This window comes from Triturus cristatus, chromosome 11, assembly GCF_964204655.1.
Source record: "Triturus cristatus chromosome 11, aTriCri1.1, whole genome shotgun sequence".
NCBI lineage: Eukaryota > Metazoa > Chordata > Amphibia > Caudata > Salamandridae > Triturus > Triturus cristatus.
The window spans coordinates 931448436-931467131 of record NC_140594.1 but is presented as its reverse complement, the minus strand read 5'-3'; the positions used below and the strand labels follow the sequence as shown (position 1 = coordinate 931467131).

General features: G+C 45.8%; 1 protein-coding gene across 3 annotated transcripts in view; it reads left to right on the top strand.

The window, feature by feature from the left end:
• The window catches only part of PXYLP1 (2-phosphoxylose phosphatase 1), a 509674-nt gene extending 495716 nt beyond the window's left edge, over positions 1-13958 (top strand). For all 3 annotated transcript variants that reach the window (XM_085634923.1, XM_085634924.1, XM_085634922.1), the window contains one exon: positions 12084-13958. In XM_085634923.1, the coding sequence (XP_085491049.1) occupies positions 12084-13015 (932 nt within the window). In that variant the 3' untranslated portion in view covers positions 13016-13958. The remainder of the gene's footprint in view (positions 1-12083) is intronic.
• Positions 13959-18696: the final 4738 nt, after the last annotated feature.

Here is an 18696-nt window from a genome sequence, read left to right as displayed (position 1 = left end):
AAAGATGGCTAAGCTCATGCAGAAGAACAACAGTGGAGACAAAGCCGACATGTAAACAGTTAACAATATGACGATTGCATAATAGACCAGGGAAGGCAGGGTTGTAAGGTCAGTACCATTGGTTAGTAAGGCTACAGTCCTATTGTCACTTTTAGCTATTCAGGATGGAAAAGGAGACAACAGAGAAAAAGAATTGTGAAGAAACGTGAAGAGTAGAAAGTGACTGAACAGAAGCTCGTAGGGAGGAGCAAGGGAAGAAATAGAGTAGGATAGAGGAGTCCCTCCTCCAGCGGAGGAGACTGCAACCTGCTTTCCCATTCTTGAGCTGTAGCAGAGGACAGTGGCTCAGTGGTGTAGCTAGCTGTTGTGCCCCCCCGTGGCAGTCAGAGGTTGCCTCCCGGCTGCAGCATGAATGCCGCTGCCCGCATCCCACGCAGGGGGACATCAGCAGGGCAGCTCTCTAGTGGCCACCCGTCGCAGCCTCCCCCCCCCCCCCCCCCGTCCATCTCTCTCTCTCTCTCTCTCTCTCTCTCTCTCTCTCTCTCTCTCTCTCTCTCGATAGAGAGAGGCCGCGCCTTGGGGAGGGGAGGCCCCAATGGGCATACGTTGGGGGAGGCGGGCCGCTGGGCTGGGCGGGGCCAGGCCCTATTTAAGCCTCCCGCCACCGCAGATCGCCCTCTGCTTCCTGTGGTACACCCCTGGCCCATAATTTAGCCCACTAAAGCTAGCTCGCAGGGGCAGGGCACCTATAACAGCGAAGGGAGGAAGGGGGGGCTCTGGCAGCGACGGGAGCCTCCCCAGAGCTGTGGCGGAGTTACAGGGCGATCTGGAGGCAGAAGGGTACAGTAAGGGTACCTCTGCGACAGTCGGTACAGTAAGGGTACCCCTGTGCGGCACAGTAAGGGTGCCCGAGCCAAGGTCCGGGAGCCGAAGGAGGTTCTGGGAAGACCGCGACGGCGCCCCGTTAGTCCTTCGGGCGGTTGGGGGGCCTGACCAACCGGGGGTGTGCCATAACACGCTCCGCCCCCGTTAAATGGGGCGGGAGTATTAGACAGATCACGTGATCCAAAGGAGGATCTGAAAAATGTGCCGCACTGCCGGGCATCGACCCACCGTGCGTGCTGGCTCTCAAGGCGGGCGGAGCAACGAGGGGCTGCTTGCCCTGGATCGCCCGCAAGATAACCCACTCTATCGTCATACTTATGTTGTATGAAATAAACCTGCAGCAGTTCTTCACCCATAACTAATGTGTCAGTGTAATCATTGGGTGATGTCTGTGCATACGTGTTGAGCGGATGACGGTGTGGTCACTAGAGCGTGGGGTGCTGGCGAGTCGCGCGATGGCCGCACTGCTGCAGGTATGAGCGGGGGGTGCCGCCCTAAAAACTCCTTACCACCCCATTCCCACCCGCCCATTACTATGCCACTGCAGCTGCTTACTCCGATGACCCTCCCGAGAGCGCAGAGGATGACCTACGAGCTCCGCTCCAAACCAGAGCACCCTGCAGGTGTCGTGCTACTTCCCGCCACGGTCCCTGAGGAGGGTGGCTCTTGAAGATGCGTGCAAGAATCCGTATTTGGAAAAGGAGGGGGGAGGAAGACACATGAATCTAACTGTGCAGCCTAAAGTACCCGCCTCAGAACACAGGTTTAAAATAGCTAAGAGAAATAGTTGATTTGTATTTATTTATTTTTCGCTTATATATATCCCTTCCGGAAACCAAATATAGAGTATAAACAAAGGTTCCCAAGGAGAGTCCACAAATGGTCTAGAGCAAACCTAGACTTTCCATGGTTAAAGAGTTCACCACTAAACAAACCTAGAGGATGTGTCCTATTTTCTCTCATTTCACTTCTTTGTCTAATTCTTTGTTTTCATTCTCGCAGTAGCAGTTCAAATCAGTGACTATGAGAATCAAGACACCAGAAAGGCTGAGGGGGAGAATAAATAAGGAGGCAGGAGAGGCCTATATCAGCCATAGTGGGAAGACCAGACACTTATCTGCATTTTTCTCTTCTTTTTGAGTATACCGGCTGGAAGCTACAAAAGAGAGGAAAGAAGAGAACATTTCTATTTGACCCAGAGGATTATAGTTACACTTTAAGAAAAGACAATTGTCTCTAAGGAACTAACTGATCAATAATCCAAACAAATGAAATAAGAACCGTGCCCCCAACAGCTTTGGGATCTCCTTATTCCTATGGTTCACAGTGGTTCCTCACTACCGTAACCGGCAAATCTGACAGATACTCAGCACAAAGCTTGGGCTCAAGCCATTATTTCTACTAGTGCTGACCACGCATAGAGATGTCACACCATTACCACAATGTATGAAAGGTGAATTATATAGGGCTATGGCAACAAGTATAAAAGATGAAAATAAATGTTTATAATGTTTTGAATCATTGTTATAATGTCGTTAGGACAATGGTTTCAAAACACATTTCACTGAAAATATTGCAAACCTATAAGTTATTTATTTCAATACATTGTGGAAATTACACTAGCCCTGTGAATTCCAGATTTCTGTCAACAATAGGGCTAGAAAGTATTATATTATAGTATAGCATACAGCAGTAGGGTGTAGTAGTGTGGAAAATATGTATTTTCCCAATTTAAACACTAACATAAAAATGCATATAAGATAACACATTAAATACTCCTTCTGACTTTTAAAAAACACTGTGCCTCATGGTTAATTAACATGTCACATGGACACCACATTAGCATTATAGACCTAGGGGTGTGCGAATTATAAACTTTGGTCGTGTACTATCCCACTTCACATCTCCTGCACGAAACTATTCTCTGCTCCCACTCATGACGAATAACAGCTGGGAAACACAATGTCCAGCACCACACAAGAGATGCATAGTTCCCCTTCCCAGCTGCCAAGTTCTGCTCTGTGACTATCAGCATATGAGGAAGTGGAGGTACATTTCTATTTGAAACTGGAAAGAAATGGCTGATGCATAGCATGCTAATGCAACCTGAAGATTTAAAAAAATATGCGGAGTCCTAAGATTCTCACATTGCTGAATAGAAACAAAAAACACAGTTCCCCATTAGTTATCTTGTATACATACAGCCATATAGATATTATAGTGACACAAGAGTGCAGTAGTGCCGAGGGGACCGTGGCCAGCAAGATGGCCAACTAGCAGCTCTAGGCACCGGCTCTGCCATCCATCGACCGAATCTGACACCTAATCCTACGAAAATCCACCTTTCAGCCAAACATACTGATACCCCGAGAAAGTACTTAATTCCGGGAGCCTGAACCAAACGGTGGAACGGGCCCACGGTGGACCTGCTGACCAGAAGAAGTGAGGGGTCGGCCGCGAGCCCTCCAGAGCGGAAGCTCTCAACCTGGGAGACGGCGTACGGCCTCTTTACCTTCATCCAGGAGTGCCGATGAGCGCCTTGTTCAAGTGGGGGCCTGCGGCTGAGATTGTGAAATGCAGGAGAGAGCCCCTGAGCGGACCAGAGGTGCAGCACAGATGACCCAGAATATACGACCTAGGAGACAACGGGAGCGGCGTCCACCCATGGGGCAGAGAAAGGTGGAAGGAGAAGCGCTGCGGTTCCCCTGGTGAGGAGCAACTCTTGAGGGAGTCGGAACTGTGAGTACAGCATCAGGAGGAGGACGAGAAAGGCACTGAGGTGGGGAGACGGTGCGCGGCATATCCACTGCCTCCTGAGGAGTACAGAGGAGTGCTGAGGCAAAGTGAAGACCTCCAGAGTAAGCAGCGAAAAGGTGAAGAGAGAGCCCAAGCAGCCCTGAAACGTGGTGGGCCCGACCTGGTGTGCAAGAACCGGAAGACAGCGAGAACATAGCCTGCTCCTGGGATGGGGAGAAAAAAGAGGGAGCAGTGCTGGGGTGCGGTGCCCCCGAGGTGAGGAGCACCCCTTGAAGGGTCCGGAGCCAGGTATGGCCAGACCAAGAGTGCAGAGACAGGGGGGAGATAAAAGAAGAGGTCCGATCTTGAGGCATCCCATGAGGCCAGCGAGAACAGGCTTGAAGACGCCGATGCGGTGAGGAAGGCTGAAAGTGGCCAGACATGTCAGGCCAGGCGAGACGGGGTGCCTTGGGACAGAGGAGAAGAGACCGATTCAAGACTTACTGTGGCAACAGGGACTGACTGGAATACCAAGGCCATCCATAGTTGCTGGGGAGCATCAGGAGGGCAGTGGGCTCCATGATCCCCCCCCCCCCCCTCCGAGAGCTGAAGGGGGGAGAGGTGAATTTCGAGACGCGGTGCCTGACTCTCAGGAGATAGGCCGTAACAATGACAAAACACAGGGTAGGTGTAAATAGACCTCACAGGAAGTGAGATCTGAGAAAGAAATACCCCAACAGAGAAGGCCTCTAGCTGATATTTACCCGGATAACAGGTGAGAAACCAAGGCGGAACAAATCCCCTCCTTTATAGGGGAGCCTAAGCTGGGAGAAACTGGAAGAATAACTCAACCTAAGGCTAAAAGCAGAGAGAGAGAGAGGGTGCAGAAAACCTCCATCGGATCTCCTACTCATCTTCGATCCGCTCCATCCCTGGGCCGCACAGTCCTATATACCAGGGCCACTAACTCTAGACTTGGCAAAAGATAAGTAACCCAAACCGCAGCGGCAAAGCCAATTTGACAAGTATGCCAAGCCTGTTAATACAGTGACAGACCCTAGCAAACCACAAACTTCCGCCCTGGACAACGTGGTGCTCCTACAGGCCATAAACGTCTCCAGGGAATCACTAGAAGGAAGGATAGGCAAGGTGAGGTCAGAGGTAACATTACTACGGCAGGACCTACAGCAGGTGTCCGAAAGGGTAATGCTAACGGAAGGCAGGATTTCAGAGTTGGACAACACAACCACCATGCTGAAAAAAGAAGACCTCGACATGCATGCCACCTTGAAAGAGGTGACCTGGACAGTAGATGACGCCGAAAATCGAGCGATGAGAAAAAACTTGCATTTTGTTTGATTTCCCGAGGGGGTGGAAGGCCTAGACTCAGGGGCGTGCCTGAAGAATTGGATTCAGGACTCATTTTCCATAGTCCCTTAACCCAGTTGGTGTTCCCCCCCCCCCCCACGTCCACTTATAGCTACATTCCTAAATTACCAGGACAGAGACTTAACTCTGCATGAAGCGAGTAATGTACAGGCAAGAATTAATGGGCCAAATGTACGACCATTCAGTTTAGCGAGTCGCAGATTGCGCAGAATTGTGACTCACTAAACTGAATGTACTACAGTTTCTCAGACACTGTTTGCAATTACCAGTGGGGTAGCAAATTGCATGCCTCATGAATATTCATGAGGCAAGCGCAATTTGCGACCCCATTGGGAATGGCTAGCACTCACTGGGATGGTGGCCTTCTGGGGTCAGCAGACCACCATGTCTGTGACTGCTTCTTCAATAAAGTAGTTATTGTTTAACTGTAGCCCGTTTTCCTTAAAGGAAAACGGGATGCTTTTAAAAAAGAAAAATGTAACTTTTTAGTTTAAATTTGTAAGAGCAGGCAATGGTCCTGGGACCACTGCCTGCGTTCAAAAAATATTTTCGCACCCATTTACAAAGGGGAAGGGGACCATTCCCGTCTGCGAGTGGTTTACCACCTACTTGAAGTAGGTGGTAAACTGCGATTGTTTTGCGACCGCAGAAGCGGTCGCAAAACATTCATACATTGGTGTTAGACTCGCTAATAGGAAGGGATGTCCTTGGCACGCCCCTTCCTAATACCGAGTAGCAAAGCATATTTTGCGAGTCGCTAATAAATTAGCGACTCGCAAAATATGGTTTGTGCATGGAGCAGACCAATTTTGCGGTCGCAAACGGGCTGAATTCCAGTTTGCGGCAGCAAAAAAAACGGTTGTACATCTGCCCCATGATCTAGAGAGGTGTAGAGGCTCAGAGCACTGCGGATTCAGTACATGCTCTTGTTTCCTGCCAAGCTCAAAGTCATATACAACTAAAAGACTTTTTAGAAGAAGAACGCCCACCGACATGATCAAACGAGGCAGAACCGAGGGAAGTCGCAGGGACCTGTCGACAAAGGATCAACCAAACGACCAGACAGGCTAAAGGAGAGTTTGGGAGATTCAGGAAACACACGTGGTAACTTTTCAAGGGAACCAAGATAAGGTGTTTTGCACAATTTTCAGGAACACTGTGTCCTTCAAGCTTGATTAACCAACCGCCAATAAATAGGATTTTTGCCTACTTCGCTGTGGTGGAGTTTGTGCCCACCCACTCCAGACGTCTCTGGTGTGTGGGTAGGGATTTTTGAGAATAGCACAACTGAACTACTCAGATTCTACTGTTAAACGAGTACCCAACCAACGTTGGTGGCACCATGTTGTGTAGCTCCTATAATAATTATACAGGATCTGCATGTTTAGACAACATACACTGTAGGATTGGTGCCAAACTCGTTATGGACACCCCCACCGGGTATGTTGGCCTCTTGTACCAACTAGCTCACAGTGCCACTAGAATCTACTCTTATCTAGGAGCGAATAGTTCTTGCCAACCATCGAACATGACATTCCCGATCCCTCAGGACAGTGTAAACAATATACTACTTTTCGCTCAGTCACTCGTGCCTACTTAGTTTCTTCTCAGAGAGATAACAGAATAAACAGGCTGGGCGTTTTCAATAAGCATGTTGAGTCCATGGATTCTGACGATGGCTCTGATGGGGGCCATGTGGACTTTGAAGAGGGTGGGGCTCAGGGAGGAGCCATGTGGCACTCTGCAGCTGATCCTTGTAGGGTCTGAGAGAAACGAGGGTAGTCTGACTCACTGTGTTCGGCCGGTCCGGAAAAAGTGGATCCAGTCCAGTGCCTTGTTGCGGATGCTGGCGTCTTGGAGTCTCATGATTAGAGTATGGTGGGCGATGGTGTAGAAGGCAGAGAGGTCCACTAGGATGAGGGCTGTGGTTTTGCCCCAGTCAAGGAGGGAGCAGGTGTCGTAGGTGGCAGCAAGGATTGCGGTCCGGTGCTGTGGTTGCTTTGGAAGCCGGATTGGGAGGTGTCCAGAACGTGGGTTTCTTTGAGAAATTTGTAGAGTTGGGCGTTGATGGCCTTCTCAATGACCTTGGCTGGGAAGGGGAGGAAGGAGGTTGGTCTAAAGTTCTTGAGATCTGTTGAGTCGGCGGATGGTTCCTTCAGCAGGGGGTTGATCTCGGCGTGTTTCCAGTCGTCCGGAAAGGTGGCGGTTTCGGTGGAGCAGTTGATGGTGCAGCGAAGCTGTGGAGCGATGGATACGGCTGCTCTATGGAAGATGCGGTATGTGCAAGGATCCGATAGGGCTCCGGAGTGGATGCGCTTTATGGTCTTGAGCGTGTCGTCTGTGGTGAGCAGAGTCCAGTTGAGCACGATCTGTTAGGGTGCGGCGTGGTCGCTTGCGGTGGTAGCGGGTGTAGTGGCAGGGTCTTGGGTGTCGAAGCCGTCGTAGATCTGCCCGATCTTGTGGTGGAAGTAGGTGCTGAGCTTGTTGCAGAGGTATTGGGAGGGTGGGATGTCTGGTCTCACTGTTGGGCCTGGCGAACTCCTTGACGATGGCAAAGAGTTATTTGCTGCTGTTTTCGTTGGAGTTGATTCTGTCTTGGAAGGCCGCTTTCTTTGTGGTTTTGAGGAGAAGGTGGTGTGCGTTGAGTGCGGATTTGAAGGTTGCATGGGTTTCTAGGGTTTTGTTATTCCTCTATCTCTTCTTGAGTCGTTGGCAGGTGAAATAAACTAAATGCATGTGAGAGAGCAGCTATGGAGAGATGAGGGGCACTGGCGGAGCGTGGAAATGATTGTTGCACTGAGCGCCACCAGCGCAGAAGCTGGCCCTGACCTGAGGCTATGGGACTTTCATAGCCGGGCCGTAGCAGCTTAACTTTCTCTAAAAGCAGCCCTCTACCTGCAACCCAAAGAAAAAATGCCAGAGTGGACCAGTGACTCTCCAGACAAAATGAAATGGCCCTGCCTTAAAAAGGCTGGAACAAAATCCACTTTGTTACCTATCTGGAATACTTTCAGCTTAACTTATCAAATGTACTATCACTCTAATAAATGAGCATTTGGATAAACAAGTGTAGTTCATTAAATCCAATGTGCATCTGAACCAAAATCAATTTGCACCTACGATTGTACAAATAATGTATATTTTGACCAGTGAATGTGTGCTCACAAAACAAATGTACATCGGAGCAGTATTCACACATAATATTATCAGGATTCAACATAACATGTACCAAGTAAACTGACCATCAATATTGCTGCTGCATCCCCTTGATTAAATGGACATGGAAAGATAACTCCTTACTGTCTTCTATGTAGCTCTGCTTAATCACTGTCACTCACCTAATTTATCATGAGTGAATGGCATTAAGGGTGCAGAATACTGAGATTTAAAAACAAATCTCCAAAGATGCTGAAATAAAACACATAATAGTGAAATACCATATCCCTAATTAAATCTGAATGAACACCAATTTTCCACGACACGTCTTCCTAGATTATTCAGGAATAGTTAAGGTATTCGTGTGATGTGTTTGTGTTTTCCTTTTCCTTTCAGTACTTTTGAGACTTGTTTTTATGTGTTCTCTCCTACATCTATTGTAACTAATGTTAATATGGAAAAAGTTGATGCTAATATGAGAAACAATACATTCATTTATGAGAACAGAATTATGTCTTTATTATTGAATTTGCCCGTTGTGAAATCCACATCAACTCCGACTCGCAAATACATGGGCAAGCACTGAGACTAGGGCCGAGGTTATTGATTGATAGGTCACAGGTAGGTTGGCACGTAGCCGGCAGACAAACGTACGTAAGGAAAGCTTAGATCAATCCCACAGGTAGGCGCTGACAATGCAGTGGTCAAGGGAGATTGTACTCAATAAAGCACACATGGCTGGAGGGGTACTCGTGCTCCTCAAACACCATAAAATCAGATGCCACATGAGTTAGAAACCTATAACCACTCGGGACACAGCACACGCAGTGATCACATGCTCCCCATGCTGGACTTCTGGACACGTTATCCACTGGCCACATTGTGTCCATGCAAAGTCAAGGCCCACCTGTATTAGACAATTAATTTATGACTCCAAAGGCAGCAACTTATATTTCTCACCATACACGGATTGCTGGAAACCTTTAGTTACCCTCAATGAACTGTATAAAAGAAAGCTGCAGACTAATTGTAAATTGAGACAGTTCTCAGACCCCGTGCCTGTAACTGTTCTCCTGCCCGCCTATGTTTAATTAAACAAACTGTTCCTGTTTTGCCAAACTGTTCTTGTCTTTTCAAGGTATTTCATATTCAAGTAACACTAACTTCTTTGGATGCAATTATTGTTTTTACATTACACAAATATATAATAATGTGTGTTCATGTGGTGTTTGGTAAAGCATATATTGCTATTTTGTACTACTATAAATGCCTGAATTCTTATTAGCTGACTGAGTGATACCCATGTTATCAATCTCATAAGGATGAAATGCCCTTGATGGGATTTGAACCCGTACCCTGCCAGTTAGACACAGATCAGAGGGCACAATGGTGGCAATTACAACCACATGTATAGCCTCTTCTATAAACACTTCAAGATCATGTGAATTAAGCAGAATGATCACTAGAAAGTTCTAACTGTAAGCCAGTGTCAGAATAAAGCATTTAGTTTGTTGACGTTTTGTTCAGACAGGCTCAGATCAGCCTTTAATCCTTCCAAAGTGGGTAAATGGAGTGTCACAGACTGGGTAATAGTAACATCTGTTATTTGTATACCACTTAGAAATGCAGAAGTCTGGTATTTACTGCTACCTTTTGAGAGGAGTTTGCAGCCTCTTCATCTGTAGTGAGAGCGTCACAGGATACCACTGGGGCTCTTCATTTGTGGATGAAATCAGCAGCTTCCTTCCTCACTGATGTAACACTTGTAACAAGGCCCAGGCATTGCTTGCAATCCTGACAGGTAGGTAGTAAGACTGCGAACGCCCTTTGAAGGCCCCACACGAAGCATTACAAAAAAGAACAAAGGACGATTGTCCACTTGTGAATGGCCATGGGTGGGGCATTTTGGGGGGGGCAGCGACCACCCTCTAGAACAGGACCTGGTTGTGATTCTCCTTTGGCAAATTCTTTAGCATAAGTTCTGATTTGGTGTAAAAACTCTGGGCTCAGAATTGGGGGATCGAGGGAGTTCTGCTTTGTGGGTTAACTTGGGGGACACCATGCATGTCGTATTTTTATCAAACGGAAACATTCACCAGACAACAGAGGTTTAGCATTTTGTCACTGGAGCCTCCTTTCTCTGCAGGTGCCCTTTAGGCTTTCTAGCCTCTCAGTCAGTAAAATGGTTGCTCTTTGCTGCAGACTACCTGCAAAGCAGAAACGTTAACCAAGCCGAAACCAGCATTCTTGATTTTTCTCTGTATTTATTGTGGCTTGTAGTAAGTGCAATTTTACCGGCCCGGGACCTCCTGGGTTATATACAGTCACATTCACACAAGCCAACCCTAAAACCACTGTGTATTTATTTATAAATAAGTAGGTTTAGTCACATAGGGGGCGCAAATAAATTGTGGCAGAGAACACCCAAAGCAATTCTTTATTGTATTACAAGTTGAGTAAAATCTTCAAAGCTTATTTCTCCATCCTGGTGAATGGTGATGCTAAAGTGAGTGCAGTAGTTTCAAGTTCTTGGCAGCTTTCCAGTACAGCTAAACATTCCTTCCCTGAACACCAGTATCACCTTCACTTAGTTGCAAACTATTCTACTAGTCCTTGCTTCCAGCCTTTTGATGGGTTGATCCTTTTGATACGGTTAGGCAGTCTGCTGTTTTTTAACTCCAAAATAGTTTTATTTCCGAATGTTCTTGCTTAAAAATCCACATTTCAATGTGTGGGGTAAGATATTCATTGATTTTCTTTCTAAATACTCCTCTGATCTGTTCTGTAAAATTGACACTAATATTTCTTACTCTACCCATTATCAGTCAATCCATTGTTCCAAAGGACAATTGTCTTATCTATGACTGCATGATTTCTACTCAAACGGCTTACATCTGACCCGCCCCCACGATTTGAAAATTGCTTTTGCCGCCATGTAGTATGTGGATAATTTTCAGCAATTCCCATGTGCTGCAGGACATTTGATGAAGTCTGGATCGCACTGCAGCACACCATACCTGATAGCATCGCTACTCCCACAGGCTATACATCCACTTGTCAACAAGTGTTTGCAGCCCATGCTATTGGCTTAAAAGCCCGTAGCAGCCAGCCTGCGCCTTACTCATTGTACTCATCAGTACTGGTGCAGTGCCCAAAAGCTAAAAGTTGTCCATGAGACCTGAGCATTTTGAGAGAGCTTCTTGCACAAGCACCACTCCAGGAGATCGAATCACTTAAATCCATGAACCCACCACACTCTACCTATGCCTTGCCTTTTTACCCACACTTCCTTACAGAGCAACATACTTGCATAGAGTCAAGCAGGACATATCGTTTCAATAAAAAAGCCCTACACAATTACCATATTTGGAGTATTGACATTTTCCACTTCAGTTAGACTCCTTTTGACTACATCGACAAAGCCCAGCTCCCCGACACTGACCGGTACTAGACGTAACTTGTGGGAAGAAGTTGTTTGGAATATTTAAGCGGAGTTTCTTCCTGCATTCCAGCAGCCTGCAGGTACTATTTCACCCAGTAGATATGGTGATTAGAGGAATTACTTGAGTGTTCAAGCTGTGATGTGGTCTGTGCTGTAATGGTGGCTTGTTGAATCGGGCTGAATCCAGCTTGAGCGTATGGTTGTGCTATTGAGTCATCGATTGAATTATGGAGACTCTCCTCTTGCATTTACGTTAGAAAGAGGTTTCATGAAGTACCACTGCCGCAGCAGGTTTCTTCAAAAACCATGTGGCGTGCTACTTTTTTTTTTTTTTTTTTAAATGGTTCCAAATATAAGCATACTTCCCTCTGATGATTTTTAGAGCTTCATAGAGAACTATTCATCTTATCCAAATAAATAAGTGATAGTGTAAGATGAACATTATACAATTATTATTTTTTGTTTTATATTCCAGGTGTTGTACAGCATTTAAAAAATGGACAGGTCTTAAGAGAGAATTACCTCAAGAAACATAAGCTGCTGCCCAACAACTGGACCACAAAGCACCTGTACATGGAGTCCACGGGCAAGAGTCGAACTCTGCAGAGCGGCCTAGCCCTGCTCTACAGCCTCCTGCCAAAATTTGACTGGAAGAAGATCAACATCCGGCAGCAGTGGAGCACCATATTCTGTGCAGGGAGCTGCGACTGCCCAATGAGGAACCAGTATCTAGAGGAGGAGCAGCGGCGTCAGTACAGCTTCAGAGTGAAGAGCGTCCAGCTGGAGAGGACCTACATGGAAATGGCCAAGGTGGTGGGTGTCCCCACGCGGCAGCTCCGGGCCTCTAACCCCATAGACTCTCTGCTCTGTCATTTTTGCCACAACATTAGCTTCCCATGCACCACAAACGGTTGCATTAGCATGGAGCACTTCAAGGTCATCAAGTCCTTCCAACTGGAGGACGAAAAGGAAAGTCAGGAGAAGCAGCTGTATTATAAGTATGCCTTGATGGCGACCTATCCGCTTCTGAACCAGACAGTCACGCGCATGCAGAGCGTCGCGCAGGGTAGCAAGGATGAGCTGCTCGCGCTTTACTCTGGCCACGACGTCACCATGTCCCCAGTGCTGAGCGCCCTCGGCGTCACAGAAGCCAGGTTCCCTCGATTTGCCGCCAGGTTAGTCTTTGAACTGTGGGGAAACAGGGATAAAAAAGGAGAGCACTTTGTCCGTATTCTGTACAATGGCGAAGATGTGACATTCCAGACGTCCTTCTGCCGACGGGATAACCGGCACCCCGGACAGCCAATGTGCACGCTAGAGACATTTTCGAAGTTTGTCAAGAGAGACCTGTTCAGCATTTTAAACGCCACCAATTATTATGATGCCTGTCATCGAAGAGTATTTTAAAAGTATAGATGCAATATTAAGGTCAACCAATCTTAAAAAAAAATTAGAAGTAGAATATTCAAGTTGGGTTACCAATTTGCCCGTGTTACACATTGGTGTAAATACCAATTTGTGAGAATACAACGAAAGTACAATTTTGTATTGATTTTTAGGGAGCACTGGACTGACTATCTAGCAAGTAGCTTATTGCGATCATGTCTTAAATCGCATTTCTGGTAACTTTCTTTTCGTTGTCATTTATATTTTATTTTATTAATTTTTAGGTATCTGTCATAAAACTCAGTCTGTGTCTTACTTGGATTCACGTTAGGGCGTGTGCCTAGAAGATGGATTTCAGTTTTAACTATGTTCAAGTTGAAACCAGCCAAGTGTTGTAATTTTTAATGCATCAGCATACCTGATATTTGTGTTCTCCAATGACTTACTTAGTCTTATAAATATGCCATTACTGTATTTACCGACCAGGACTGCTGCGGGAAGTAGTACTACCTTGGCCGAGTCTGTCACTTCCCTTGCAATGGGGCCGCATTTGACCTCCTTGATGTTGGCACCGTAGGCCGCAGCCTAGTGTTGTATTAATGTAGCATCAGCCCCGTTCTCCACCATTAACTGTCGTTTTTGAACAGTGGGCAAAACTAATGCAAACTGGACGTCGCTTGAAGAAAACCAGGCCACCTCTTTGTTAAAGGGCACAAAAAGAATACTTTATTTTTAATTTGTTTTAATCTTTGAAGCAACTGGATCTTTAACTGTAAAGAATAATTCCTTCCTTCATTGCCCGCCCTTCCATGTGTCTTTTTTGATGCAGCTCTATTGGCGAAGTGATATCACGATAGATGGGACGCATTCATGGGCGAGACTCATGTTAATGCTCATTTAGGACGTGCTGGAAAAAAACCGAGGTGGACAGTAAAATAAATAAAGTGAAAGAAACCTACTCGTATTTCTTTTGAATTACTAGCTTTTTGTTTTGATATGATAACTTTGACACCTATTATTACCTCTGCATAATGCTCCACCCACTTCAAAATGTGTTAATGCAAACTGCCAACACTGAAACTCAAGCTGAATACTTGGATCAGTTGTTGAATGCAACTGTATAAGGTGCAGTCAGTCCCATACCCATTTCAGCTAACGTGCATGTTTTGAAATAGATGCAACACCATCGAAACTTTAGCATGCATAATAGGCCGAGCACCGAAAATGCAGTGCTAAGTGCATGTGTACTAAAACATTGAGATATTGTTTGGTGGCTTTAAGTTAACCGCTGAGCAAGCATACTCTAGTTCTAATGCCAGCCCTCCTGTCATCCCCCATTTAACCCGTGTTCGTGGACCTATGCAAATCATTCTAAATTGGTGTTCCTGGTATCTGCAAATAATTGACAGCCTCTAGAAACAAGCTCTACATAAGCTATACATATATAAATTAGGGCATTTATAAAGAGCATGGCTAATTTATCTTGGCTGCTACTGCTCTTAGATTTCGAATTTTTGATTTAACCTTTTCAAATTAAGAAAATGATACCAAAAAGAGAGAGAAAACCTTTGGTAACCAGACTCAACCCTTGGCATTTGCTGATTTATTAGCTCCTTCTGATGTGAAAAGGTCATAGAAAAAGAGCATGAAAAGCACAATCAGCAGATAGGAAGAGAAACAGCCGTCGAGGAGGATTACTGGATTAGAACGTTGCTGTTATCAATGAAAATAGAAAACGTGGTTAATCAACAGTGTACAGCCTATATTTAAGTAAGATTCAATGAGCTTTGTGATGTTGACACTTTCCATTGGTTATGCTATCTGTAAATATTTAAAAAGATTGTCTCAAAGCTAAATAAAAAAAATACACACACTTTAACAATAATCTGATATACTGAGTAGAGTCAATACTAGGCCAGTACAAATGGCTCACCAACCTACTCCACGTTTTAGTTTGGCCAAGATGCCCAGCTAGGGGTATGTCCTGGGCCAATGTGAGGAGAAACTCTCAAAGCTCCTAGTGGACCCAGGTTTGGGGTCTCTGGCCTCAGTGTAAAGAGATCCCTCCTCCCAATAGGTCCAGTGGGTGCCACTGACATCTCCTGTCTTTCATGAGTGGGACAGGGCCTCTGCCACAGATATTTCCTGGAAGGCCCCCCTGGGCCCAAGAGCTCTGGGCTGTAAGGCCCAAGCTCCTAGTGCTCAGTTCGCTCTGGGGCTGACAGGTCTGTTCCCTGAGAAGAGGGGACCTGAGCTTGTGTGTTCAGACGCTGGTTTCCCAGACTTCTTGCCTTTTCTCTTGGAGGCTTGGCCATTATTCCAGACTCCAGCACCTTTTTTCATTCCTCGGCTTTGCACTGTGCGCTGGTTTTCTCACACACACCCATTTAGGTATACCTAGCATAGCTGCATGGGTATTTCTTTCGAGCTTTGCCCATGCTGAGTACTCTTAATCATTGCCTAGCAGACACTGTATAGAGATTGCAGAAGATACTACCACTTTCTTGTGGCCAGTTACCCCTCCCCATTGTAAGGCTATCACCGCCATGATACACCTTAGCCTTATTATCAGCGTTGAGGACTGTATATGTTTCACCAGTCAAGTATTGGTCTGAGGACACCCGTTGCTCAGTCATCATGGTGACACTAGCACCAGTGTGCCACAGTGCTTCAACTCTAACCCCATTGATATTTGGTTGTTGTCTGTATTTCTTCAGGTTACTGGGCTATACAGCCAGGACAGCTACATCCAACCCACCCTCTGAGAGTAGAGTTCCCTCGGTGACCTGGTCGGGGCTCACCAGTGATCCCATCTGGAGACCTACCAATGCCATTACTGCAGGTGCACTAGAGGCCTTTTTTTTGGTTTGGACAGCTAGGGTCTCCAGTTCGGTATCCAAGGGCCTTACAGTTCTGACGCCAAGCCTTTTTGGGATTACAATTCTTACCTGGTACCCACATTTAGACTGTGCAGAGTTTCGGGGCCCACCCTCCTGTGCAAGTTTTTGGGGGCCTTGAGAAGACTTTTTGTTTTTATGTTTTGCTTGATTACCCTCTTTCCCTTGAAGGGGGCTTTTTGGTCTCTGTTTTTTTGTTCTCACCCCCACTAGTGGAAGTTTTGGTCACCCTTGTTTTGACCCAGTGGTCTGCCTTCTCCAACTCTTGAGGAAAGAGTAGACCTAGGTCTAACAGCTAATGATGTAATTTCTCTTGATAACAATTACTCAACAGATGCTCTTTCTTTAATAAATTGTAAAGCCCATAATAATCATGCACACTGTTACCTTTCAAACAGCCACCTAGTGTTTTTACTGAAAACTCTACAAAATCTACCCAGGACTGACTCTAAGTCTCCCTTAACCTAATCCTATACTCGTTGGTTGTGAATCCAAAGCCCTCATTCAGGGTACCCTTTATGTGGTCATAGAACCCTTCATCTGCCTCATTCAATGTCTGGTGTCTATCCCTGCATTTACCAGAGAATAGTTCCCAAAGGAGAGAGCCCAAATATGTCTGGCTTACCTTCCTTGCTCTACAGGCTCTCTCAAATGCTGTGAACCATTTTGTGATGTCATCACCTTCTGTACATTTAGGGACAATCCCTTTGGGGATTTTAGGGTCTGAATTTTCCTCCCTAGTTATAAGTTTGCTGCCACTAGAGATGGGTCCTTTGGCGCAGAGTAGATGGAAAATGGCAGACAAGTCAGCTGGGCTAGGGCCAAGTCAGGTGCTCTCTTCAGTCTGCTCTGCTTTTGCGGCTCTTCATGTGCTTCATAGTTCATCAGGATCTGCTTCTCTGGTGCCAAGAGATCACTACACCCCCTATATGGTCACGTCATGTGGAAAGTGGGCATAGCCCTATCCTAGAATTCCTAAGTATGCCATCACAAAGATGTCTACCTCTGAAAAATCGTGTTCACCTCACAGCTATCCCAATTTAGGGGTGGTAATAGCCTGAGGGTGGCTTGCCTATCTGACTAGTGAGTTTTCCTACCTGTCCAGGTGCCAAGCGGGCTTTGGATATGAGGGTTTTGGCTTCCTCTCCTACGAGGGGAGCCAGATTCACATTCCAAAGGCTGTGGCTCCTTTGAAGCTCGCCAACCCAAGGAGGCTGATCAGCAGGTCATCATGTGGGAGGGGGGGGGGGTTACACCCTCTTCCCGGACATTCTTTAGTTCTGGGCCTCCTGAGAGCACAAGGCTCTCACCCTAGGAGGTCAGAATAGTTTCTTGGGTGGCAGGATGGCAGAATCCAGTCAACAAGCACACCGGAAGCTGGGACTTACAGACAGTGTTAAAGGTTTTTACCAATCGGGGGAATAGTTGTACAGTTTGGGGAAATAGCTGTGGCACAGGGTACCTGATTAGCAGAAACCCAGTGCACTTTCAGTCGATCACATCATGTACAAGGCAAAAAGTGGGGGTAAACATGTCAAAAGGATATATATATATATTACCTACTGGCAGTCGCCAGTAGGTAGTTATAGTTAGGACCTATTTTCCATAGGATATCCGCAACATTCTATTTGGAATAACGTTGGTGCCGATTAACAAATCTTTGCGAACTTCTCCAAACTTTTGGCCAGCTCCGGTCTGCTCCTATCCTGAAAATTTCACAGTGATTTGTCAAGCGGGGGCCGAGAAAAAAGGGGGGTCTCAAAACGCGTTTTCCCCATGCATTTTCCCATAGGACCTGTTGACGCAACTACAGCCCGATCTGCTGAACGGAATTACACCATATTTGGCAAAGAGGTAGTCCTCAGTTCAGACTCGTGCCTTTTGCTTAAGTGGTGTAAATCCGTTCAGTAGTTCCTGAGAAAATTAGAGTTAAAAAGATAGATATATCTGGGCAGAGCCTAACCACACATCTCATCGTGAGATCTGATTGGCTGTCAGTACTTCAACCAAGAAGTGTTGGCAGCCATCTTGGGACCAATATACATGATAGCACCTCATTAAAAAGCATTGCAGTTAATAGAAGGTTTTAAGACTTTAGTTACATTATAAATCATTTGTTGATGGTACCATACTCATTTTAGGAATTGCGGTGTGTTCTAAGGTGATTTTACCATGTGAAAAAGCCTTCTGCTGTGATATCATTAATCAAGTTTGAGAGAACTATTTTCTCATGCTTTTCCCACAGAGGTTTGGAAGGTGATCTATAAACTAAACTGAGAGCATATTTTCTGTAATTTCACATTATCTTTCTCAATCATGTGAGAACGAAGTCTGACATTCTCAGTAAAACATGTACATCCAACAAGGGCAGAGACTGTCAGTTGATTCCTTTGTGTTCTACTGCAGCTTCCCAGAGTGTTCTAAAGAACAACTAGAGCGCTAACAGTCCTACTTATGACAAACGTATGACACACCTGAAGCCATCTTGATTGGAATAAAGTGGTAACACTTAAAACATTTAATTTACAAAGGAACAAAATGAGGAGGTTCATTTTGCCATAGAAATTATGATTAGTGCTGCAGAAAGAAAAATTAGGGCACATTTTGACTTCTCAAATCCTCTTCTATTTTGTAAATAAATTCTGACATGCAGACTGAAACATGCACTTTGAATACCAGCAGCAGACTTCCCTGGTGAGCAGTAGCTTTACTACAATGATCTAATGAGCACCTAGAGTGCTAACATTCCGAATTTATGGCTAATGTGTGACACATCTGAATGCCTTCTTGATGGAACCAAAGTAA